Source organism: Schistocerca serialis, chromosome 7 (genome assembly GCF_023864345.2).
Source record: "Schistocerca serialis cubense isolate TAMUIC-IGC-003099 chromosome 7, iqSchSeri2.2, whole genome shotgun sequence".
Lineage (NCBI taxonomy): Eukaryota > Metazoa > Arthropoda > Insecta > Orthoptera > Acrididae > Schistocerca > Schistocerca serialis.
Window position 1 is genome coordinate 214,315,122 of NC_064644.1, and position 10,914 is coordinate 214,326,035.

The following is a 10,914-nucleotide window of genomic DNA, read 5'->3' on the forward strand; positions in this document are numbered from 1 at the left end:
CATCCAGCACTCATCCTTGGTGATTAGGTGACTTACGGAGTCATCTGAATTGCTTGACACAGCTGCAACATTTCGGCTGCTGCATTGGTTCAGCAGGCTTTTTGGTTGTATGAGCAATCACAAAACCTAGCATGTGGAGACCTTCGTTGTGTTCAAAATGTTATGTAAGACGAAAACTGATTCATGATTGATTTTTAATTTTTCCACCTTAACATTGATTATGGTACACAGGTCTTTGAGCACCAGATCCTCCACCTCATTTGTGTTGCCCAATATTTCACAGATATGCACTCTGGCACTTTGTTCTCTGTCTTCACACTTGTTTGCCCACTGTGGAAGTGTGTATGCCAGCTAACCACTGTGGCATATGATGTACATTGTTGTCACGCACTTCCATGCACTCAGCACGGATTGCTGTGGTGTCATTCCCCTTCAAATGCAGATAATGAATTACCGCCAACAATTGACTTTATTGATAGGCTCTGTCGTTTTGTTTTGACTTCTCTTGCAATGTGCTACAGTACAGTGTCATGGAGAGTTTTGTGTATACCAGGTTTGCAGACATGTGCCTGCTAAAAAGCAAAAATTAATTATACAACTTTTTTTTGTGCTGGTAGTTTAACCTTTATGGCAATGCTCATTTGCTGCTGTCATTGACAGCAGGAAGCTCTTAAAAGGCAATCTTCGATGCTCTGTCTCTCACAATAGTGGTTGAATGTTTGAATGACATTGTTGTGGCACACTGTAATTAGGCAGATGACTTGTTGACAATCCTTTGTGCCAAAAAATGCTAATATGTGCACAATCTAAGCTTGAAATCAACTTTTAGGTATGTCAACAGACCAAACAGTGTACCCAAGGCACATTTTATTACTGACTGGAAAGCCAATTGACTAGGATTGAACTGAAAATGCAGGTTTACTTTTCCTGCACTACATGGCTATATAGAGATGTCCTGTGATCAGAAGAATATTGAGTAAGAGGTTTCTGACAGGAAAAAGGAAACACAGACTGTGCTAGTCAAGGGGTTTCAGAACACTTTTCGAGCAATTTATTTAGTTTAGCTATTGTACTGCCAACTGGGATTGTATTCTTTTTCATGTATTGTTTATTTATTATATGCAAATGTCACTGACATTGACACAATTTCATTCTTGTTTAATTGCCCTATTTCCAACTTGATCCAAAGTGTTTTCTAAATCTATAAAATCAAATATGTTTTTTTCAGACTAAATTCCTTGTATTTCAATGTAAAGATGCTTTTGGGAAACTTAAAAAAAAATTAACTTAGATTTTATTCCTTGGAGAATTGCATCAGATGGAACTGTTATTCTATTGTTCAAGATGTTTGAATATACAGCAGACTAACACTTCTAATTTCCTTGAGTAGAACCATGCTTAGTAAAGTGCGGCAGTATTCAAACTGGGATAGTTTTACCTCAGACATCTGAATCTGTTCCATCAGGGACAAGTACTATCAGTAGTGCCTTAGTTTTACCACCATTTGTCAAGCAGTATTGTTATAAGGCAGCAGTGTGTGTTTGTGCATATAATAAGCAAAAGGTACCAAATTTTGAAAATATAGTGCTGTTTTTGATTTGTAATGGTGGTTTCGTATTTTCTCCTTGGTGTTGCTGAGCATATGTTTGTGGGACTTTGTATAACCAGAGAAGCAGCAGCTTTTTTAGAAATTAGCAGCTTTTTGCTCATTTACTTGATTAAATTTAACCATCATATGCATAAACAGACAAAATGCTGGACATTAGAAAACTATTATTTACTGTATTCATTAGAAAATAAATTTAACCATCATATGCATATACAGACAAAATGCTGGACATTAGAAAACTATTATTTACTGCATTCATAGATTAGAAAAGCCTTCAATAATGCAAACTTGAATATGTCTGTTGGCCTACATTTTAGAGCCAGACAAACAGTAAATGAGCAGTGTAAAACCCAAAGAGGCAACATACATACAAACAATGAGGGCCAACAGCAGTCCTATGTTTAAAAAGGAATATGTGAGGTGCATAACTCGTTACAGTTTGTGCAATCTGTGCACTGAGAAAGGCATTGGAGAATGTCAAGAGGATATGGAAGAGTAAAGTGTGATGGAATGGACATCAAAATGATAAGTACTGTTAACTACTTAATGGGCAGTTCAAATGTATGTAGAATAATGGTAGCTGTAGGAGAACCCAAAGTATTGGTATAAGACCCAAAGAAATGTCACTCATGGATGAAATGATTAAAATCATAGTGAACAAATGCTGATACATTTGCAATAAAGTCCCAAATTTTGCAGTAGTCAAAAAGCAGTGTGTGACATAACTAGATGGATTCTTCCCACTTGGTTTATTTTTTTCCGTCCCATAAATATAACCAATTTTGTTGCTAATTTTTTGTTATTTTTAATACATTTATTGATTGGCTTGTAACATTTACATGAAAATCTCAAAATCTCATTTAGACTTAATTTCACATGACTTTATTGTTCAAGAGATCATTTTGGTTGTCAGAGGGGATCTAAATGGTCATGTTGGTGGAAGGAAAGGTGGGGAAGAGAGGTGGCATGGAGGATGCGGGTATGGCAAGAGAAATGAGGAAGGAATAAATATAGTGGAGTTTGCAGTGGCTTTTGATCTAGTGATTATGAATACCTACTTCCAAAGAAAAAGAGAAAAACTAATAACATAAAGGAGTGGCGAAAATAAAAGCCAAATTGATTACGTATTATGTAGAAGGAAAAATAGTGGGAGGTGCAAAATACTAAGGTCATATACGGTGAAGGAATAGCAACACAACTTCAGTTGATTGTAGCGGATTGTGAGATGAAAGTATGTGAAAGACAGAGGCGTATAAATCAGTGTGAAAGGAAAATTAAGTGGTGGAGATTAAAGGACAAAAATTTGAGAGAGGAGTTTAGTGAAAAAGTACTGGGAAAGGTAAAATTGACAGAGAGTGTGCAGGAGTGGTGGAAAATAAATAGTGCTGTTATAAGGAAGACTAGGGACGAAGTGTTTGGGTTAACATCTGGGAGAGGGATGCCAAAAGATAAGGATGTATGGTGGTGGAATGAAGAGGTGCAGAAGGTTGTGAAGGAAAAGAAAGACGCTAAGAGGAAGTGGGATATGTCTGGAAGTGCTGAGGATGGGCAAGCATACAAAAGTGCAAAGAAGGAGGCAAGACGAGCCGTGGCTAAAGCTAAAGCTGAATCAGTATGGGAGGCATACGAACAACTGCAGAAAAATCAGGGTATGAGACAATTGATATGGATAGGCAAATCAAGAGGTAAAGCTTCTAAGGATCTAACAGCAATAAAACAAATGAAAGATGAAACAGGAATAATTCTGCATGACCATGGAAAAATAATCCAAACGTGGTTGAATTATTTTGAGAAATTGCTGAATGAAGAAAATGTAAAAGTGAAAACTGAGGAAGGAGGGCAAACGAAGGATTAACGATGGATATAAGTAGGGATGAAGTCGAACGGGCAGTTGAAAAGATGAAAGATGGGAAGGCAGTTGGCCAAGACCAGATCCCCGTTGTGGCATGGAAGTGCCTCGGTAAAAAAGGGAATTGAGCTCTGTTGGGATTTAATGAAGAAGATTTGGCAACAGGAGGAGATGCCAGACGAGTGTAGAACTAGTGCACTAATCCCAATATTTAAGGGAAAGGTGATGTGCAGGACTGCAGTAACTATAGAGGTATTAAACTGATGACACACACAAGGAAAATTTGGGAAAGAGTTATAGAAGTAAGATTACGCAAGGAGACTGTGGTGTGTCAAGAACAGTTTGGGTTCATGCCTGGAAGAGGAACGACTAATGCAATACGTGATTTAAGGCGGATAGTGGAGAGACACGGGGAGCTGTAAGCCGATCTACATATGGCTTTCATTGATTTGGAGAAAGCATATGACAGAGTCCCAAGGGACGAAATATGGAGAAGCACGAGAGGGCAGTGCGTGCCAGAGAAGTATGTGAGGTTAGTGAAGGAAATGTACAGAGGAGCAATGACACAACGCAGGTGAGAAGTAGTGTGGGCATGACAAAGGAGTTTCCAGTAAAAGTAGGGTTACATCAAGGGTCTGCACGTAGTTCCTACCTCTTTGACCTGATTATGGATGTGCTGGTGAAAGATGTGAAGAAGGAAGTGCCGTGGAATACGAAGTTTGCGGATGATGTGGTTCTTTGTGAGCAGAGCATTGATAGATTTGAGGAAAAGCTGGAGGAGTGGAGGAAGGCACTAGAAGAAAGAGGGATGAAAATTAGCAGGACAAAGTCACAATATTTAGCACTGAAGGATGTGCAGATGAGGTCTTGGAAGATCCAGGGTGATGAGCTGAAATCGGTCTGCAAATTTAAATACCTGGGGTTGTACATACAGAGGGACGGAGGACTGGAAAGTGAGATACAACACTGAATAAATTGCGGCTGGAACAACTGGGGGAAAATGAGTGGGGCGTTGTGTGACAAGAAGGTAAGCATTGGGTTGAAAGGGAAAGTGTAAAAGTCAGTGGTAAGGCCTGCTAAGATATACGGGGCAGAGTCATGGCCAATCACAGTAGCCCAGGAAAGGAAGATGGAAGTGGCGGAAATGAGGATGCTGAAGTGGATGTGTGGGGTAACAAGGAAGGACAGGATTAGAAATGAATTTGTTAGAGGAGCTGTGAAAGTGGGACCCATGGGGTAAAAGATACAAGAGAGCAGACTAAGGTGGTACGGACACTTACAGAGAAAAGGGGAACAGTATATCGGAAACAGAGTTGAAGATATAGAGATTGAAGGAGTGAGAAGGAGAGGAAGACTGAAGATGAAGTGGAAGGATAAGATATCTGGGGACCTAAGGGAGAAAGGAGGGAAGAAGGAAGAGGCAATGGATAGTGTACTTTGGAGGCGAAGGATCTAGAAGAGCAACACCAACCCTATGTGATGTGGGACAAGTCGATGATAAAGAAGAAGAAGAAGAAGAAGAAGAAGAAGAAGAAAGAAGATCATTTTGGTTGTTCAGGGTGTATACGACCCGGGACATCCGGGAAAAACCCGGGAATTTTTTCATCTGGGAGAAAACAGGGAAAAACCCGGGAATTGTTTAGAATTCCGGGAATGTTTCATTGTTTTAGTTTCCAGTTAAATTTTTGAGATTTTGATTGGTAAGAACCAATACTCCAACAAAGGATATTACTGTATCCTGCGTCTGCAGGATAATACTGCAGCAACAAAACATTAACAAGACGAAGAAAAAACGAAAATAAAACTTAAGTCGCAAAGGAAATCCGCCATATACAACAACAAAACATAGTGGTCATACAAGCGTCTGCCAACAGCAAAGTGTGTCAAAGGCTTTAGAAAGACTATGCAACAATTCATAACGACAAATTGCCTCTGATGAGCGTGACGTGACAGCTGCTGACATTAGATTCGTTTGAGCAGTTGCGGGCGGGCTCTTGTGCATGCGCAGTTGAGTCGCGTATGGGTAGTACCTTCTCCCACTTCTGGCTACGAAAGTGTGGCTGGGCGCCACTATCTAGTATTGTCCCGGTTCGGAAATATCGTAAATCAGGGCTGATGCACAGAGCAGTCTGAGTTATGGTGTGGAGGTGGGTAGTCTTCATGTGACCTGTATTTATGGGACCGATGACCATCGCAGTCTGGTCCCTTTAATCCCACAAACCAACCAACCAACCTGTGTTTATGTTTAGTGATTTTGCAGTTTCCTCTTCATTTATTACTCTCACATCAAATGAAAACAAAACGGATTTCTGTGCCCGGGAGCTATCAAATGAATAAAAATACGTTCACATAATTACGGAAGGCTAAAATATGTTATTATTTTCAGGTTTTATTTCCACCTTTCTGACAGTCAAGCATTAATCAACTTGCAGAACAGTGAAGTTATTTTTGTCGCTTTGCTAAAGAGATTGGGCTTTTATTAATCTTTTGGCCCCCCATGAACCATGGACCTTGCTACTGGTGGGGAGGCTTGCGTGCCTCAGCAATACAGATGGCCGTACCGTAGGTGCAACCACAACGTAGGGGTATCTGTTTAGAGTTCAGACAAATGTGTGGTTCCTGAAGAGGGGCAACAGCCTTTTCAGTAGTTGCAGGGGCAACAGTCTGGATGATTGATCTGGCCCTGTAACAATAACCAAAACGGCCTTGCTGTGCTGGTACTGCAAACGGGTGAAAGCAAGGGGAAACTACAGCCGTAATTTTTCTCAAGGGCATGCAGCTTTACGGCATGGTTAAATGATGATGGCGTCCTCTTGGGTAAAATATTCCGGAGGTAAAATAGTCCCCCATTCAGACCTGTGGGCGGGGACTACTCAGGAGGACGTCATTATCACGAGAAAGAAAACTGGTGTTCTACAGATCGGAGCATGGAATGTCAGGTCCCTTAATCGAGCAAGTAGGTTAGAAAATTTAGAAAGGGAAATGGATAGGTTAAAGTTAGATATAGTGGGAATTAGTGAAGTTCGGTGGCAGGAGGAACAAGACTTTTGGTCAGGTGAATACAGGGTTATAAATACAAAATCAAATGGGGTAATGCAGGAGTAGGTTTAATAATGAATAAAAAATAGGAGTGCGGGTAAGCTACTACAAACAGCATAGTGAACGCATTATTGTAGCCAAGATAGACACGAAGCCCACGCCTACTACAGTAGTACTGGTTTGTATGCCAACTAGCTCTGCAGATGATGAAGAAATTGATGAAATGTATGATGAGATAAAAGAAATTATTCAGGTAGTGAAGGGGGACGAAAATTTAATAGTCATGGGTGACTGGAATTCGAGAGTAGGAAAAGGAAGAGAAGGAAACATAGTGGGTGAATATGGATTGGGGGAGAGAAATGAAAGAGGAAGCCGTCTGGTAGAATTTTGCACAGAGCATAACTTACTCATAGCTAACACTTGGTTCAAGAATCATAAAAAAAGGTTGTATATATGGAAGAATCCTGGAGATACTAGAAGGTATCAGATAGATTATATAATGGTAAGACAGAGATTTAGGGACCAGGTTTTAAATTGTGAGACATTTCCAGGGGCAGATGTGGACTCTGACCACAATCTATTGGCTATGAACTGTAGATTAAAACTGAAGAAACTGCAAAAAGGTGGAAATTTAAGGAGATGGGACCTGGATAAACTGACTAAACCAGAGGTTGTACAGAGTTTCAGGGAGAGCATAAGGGAACAATTGACAGCAGTGGGGGAAAGAGGTACAGTAGAAGAAGAATGGGTAGCTCTGAGGGATGAAGTAGTAAAGGCAGTAGAGGATCAAGTAGGTAAAAAGATGAGGGCTAGTAGAAATCCTTGGGTAACAGAAGAAATATTGAATTTAATTGATGAAAGGAGAAAATATAAAAATTCAGTAAATGAAGCAGGCAAAAAGGAATACAAACGTCTCAAAAATGAGATCGACAGGAAGTGCAAAATGGCTAAGCAGGGATGGCTAGAGGACAAATTTAAGGATGTAGAGGCTTATATCACAAGTGGTAAGATAGATACTGCCTACAGGAAAATTAAACAGACCTTTGGAGAAAAGAGAACCACTTGTATGAATATCAAGAGCTCAGATGGAAACCCAGTTGAAACCAAAGAAGGGAAAGCAGAAAGGTGGAAGGAGTATGTAGAGGGTCTATACAAGGGCTATGTACTTGAGGACAATATTATGGAAATGGAAGAGAATGTAGATGAAGATGAAATGGGAGATACGATACTGCGTGAGCACTGAAAGACCTAAGTCGAAACAAGGCCCCGGGAGTAGACAACATTCCATTAGAACTACTGGCGGCCTTGGGAGAGCCAGTCCTGACAAAACTCTACCATCTGGTGAGCAAGATGTATGAGACACGCGAAATACCCTCAGACTTCAAGAAGAATATAATAATTCCAATCCCAAAGAAAGCAGGTGTTGACAGATGTGAAAATTACTGAACTATCAGTTTAATAAGTCACAGCTGCAAAATACTAACACGAATTCTTTAGAGACGAATGGAAAAACTGGTAGAAGCCAACCTCGGGGAAGATCAGTTTGGATTCCGTAGAAATGTTGGAACACGTGAGGCAATACTGACCTTATGGCTCATCTTAGAAGAAGGATTAAGGAAAGGCAAACCTACATTTCTAGCATTTGTAGACTTAGAGAAAGCTTTTGACAATGTTGACTGGAATACTCTCTTTCAAATTCTGAAGGTGGCAGGGGTAAAATACAGGGAGCGAAAGGCTATTTAGAATTTGTACAGAAACCAGATGGCAGTTATAAGAGTCGAGGGACATGAAAGGGAAGCAGCGGTTGGGAAGGGAGTGAGACAGGGTTGTAGCCTCTTCCCGATGTTATTCAATCTGTATATTGAGCAAGCAGTAAAGGAAACAAAAGAAAAATTCGGAGTAGGTATTAAAGTCCATGGAGAAGAAATAAAAACTTTGAGGTTCGCCGACGACACTGTAATTCTGTCAGAGACAGCAAAGGACTTGGAAGAGCAGTTGAACAGAATGGACAGTGTCTTGAAAGGAGGATATAAGATGAACATCAACAAAAGCAAAACGAGGATAATGGAATGTAGTCGAATTAAGTTGGGTGATGCTGAGGGAATTAGATTAGGAAATGAGACACTTAAAGTAGTAAAGGAGTTTTGCTATTTGGGGAGCAAAATAACTGATGATGGTCAAAGTAGAGAAGATATAAAATGTAGACTGGCAATGGCAAGGAAAGCGTTTCTGAAGAAGAGAAATTTGTTGAGATCGAGTATAGATTTAAATGTCAGGAAGTCGTTTATAAAAGTATTCGTATGGAGTGTAGCCATGTACGGAAGTGAAACATGGACGATAAATAGTTTGGACAGGAAGAGAATAGAAGCTTTCTAAATGTGGTGCTACAGAAGAATGCTGAAGATTAGATGGGTAGATCACATAACTAATGAGGAGATATTGAATAGAATTGGGGAGAGGAGGAGTTTGTGGCACAACTTGACTAGTAGAAGGGACTGGTTGGTAGGACATGTTCTGAGGCATCAAGGTATCACAAATTTAGCATTGGAGGGCAGCGTGGAGGGTAAAAATCATAGAGGGAGACCAAGAGATGAATACACTAAGCAGATTCAGAAGGGTGTAGGTTGCAGTAGGTACTGGGAATGAAGGAGCTTGCACAGGATAGATTAGCATGGAGAGCTGCATCAAACCAGTCTCAGGACTGAAGACCACAACAACAAAATAATCTTTTGGGCTGAGGTAGTCAATTTATTTGAAACTAAGTGTTTAATTTTACACTGTTGGCTAGTTTCAACTGTTCGCTGCATGTTTTCCATCTTCTAGCTCACATGGCATTATGCCATAATAGAGAACCAAACATGAGATAATACAGTACTGGTACTCAAGAAAATTTACATCCGAATCTGGACATACGAATGTGCACTATAAGCCCAATTATGCATTTTAGTATGGTTCATGAAATTCCTATGAACTTGAAGTGTCCTCTGATGTCTTGTTTCTTTAGAGACATACGGCCTTCCAGTGTCATCGTAGCTGCGCAAGAGCGGTGGCACCTGTTATCTGGCGCTCTCTGGCAACTGCTGAAACGAATCAGTTTCTAAGAGGTCACGGGAAAACATTGCGGATGGTGGTTTGAAAAGCGTTACTTTCTAAGTAAATTTCCTTTTACACAAGATGAACTGTATGCGAGAATGTACAATGATTTTCTTAAATCACAGAGCGTTTGACTCTCAGTTAAAAATCAACTCTTTAAGGACGACCATCTAGAAGAATTTTGAGCCCAGAAGATCAGACATTTACGTCGTTATTAAAAATTTTACTGGCACATTTGTGTGATGTATCTTCAAGTGTAACACGCACAAAAAAGATCAACATTATATGTGGAAGCTTAGCTCCTCTTGCAGCTTATTAATCTTCAGACTACGATTATATGTGAAACCTCTGTTTTTCTTGTAGCAACACTATGTATATTAATTTAGAACTATCAACTTGTGTGTTCGCGATACTTAAGAGTGATCTTGCTATTGGCTGACTACATCATGTGTCCTATGCTGTCATCAGCTGGTGAGATCACATGACATGAGCTATGACTAGCTTACAAAAGCGCGTCGCAATCTCGATTTCAATGCCTTGGAAAGTAACATGCGTTGTTTGGTGGAATTCGAATTTATATCTTCGTAACACGAAAATATGCAGCTTACATCTTGCTGCTGCACATCAAAGATCTTTCCAGAACGTGTCGTCCCCTCCCCCCCGTTTCGTTGTTTAAAGTGCCAGGAAACATTTTTAATAACCATTTTTAAGTGTTTTAGAGAAAATGGGATCCAGCTATTCATTAGAAAATGCAAGGCAGTATATGGAAGAGACAGTACCTATGCAATTTAATAAAACTGAAATTCAACCGACCTCTACTACTGAAATTAGGAAAATAATAAATTCACTCAAAAGCAAAAGCTCACATGGAATTGATGGCATTTCCAACAGAGTACTAAAAGCTTGTTCCCAACAAATAAGTAGGATTCTCAGCCACATATGTAGTAGCTCACTGAAACAGGGCATTTTTCCAGATAGACTGAAATACTCTATTGTTAAACCATTGCATACAAAATGGGATAGGTCAGATGTTAATAACTACTGCCCAAATCTCATTTCTGACAGCTTTATGCAAAATCCTTGAAAAAGTAATATATTCAAGAGTAGCATCACATATTTTCAAAATGAAGTACTAACAAAATGTCAGTTTGGTTTTCAGAAAGGCTTTTCAACAGAAAATGCTATATATGCTTTCACTGATCAAATATTAAATGCATTGAATAACTGAACATCACCCATTGGGATATTTTGTGATCTCTCAAAGGCTTTTAATAGTCTGAATCATGAAATTCTTCTAGATAAGCTTAAGTAATGTGGTATGAGT

General features: G+C 39.7%; 1 protein-coding gene across 1 annotated transcript; it reads left to right on the forward strand.

The window, feature by feature from the left end:
* Nucleotides 1-2,834: 2,834 nt before the first annotated feature.
* On the forward strand, nucleotides 2,835-3,464 carry LOC126412984 (uncharacterized). Its single transcript, XM_050082876.1, has one exon. The coding sequence runs from the start codon at nucleotides 2,835-2,837 to the stop codon at nucleotides 3,462-3,464; it is 630 nt and encodes a 209-aa protein (XP_049938833.1).
* The last annotated feature ends 7,450 nt before the right edge of the window (nucleotides 3,465-10,914 follow it).

Bases quoted from the DNA above. Each gene is read 5' to 3' on its own strand.
- LOC126412984 (XM_050082876.1), top strand. From the start codon at position 2,835: ATGAAAGTATGTGAAAGACAGAGGCGTATAAATCAGTGTGAAAGGAAA.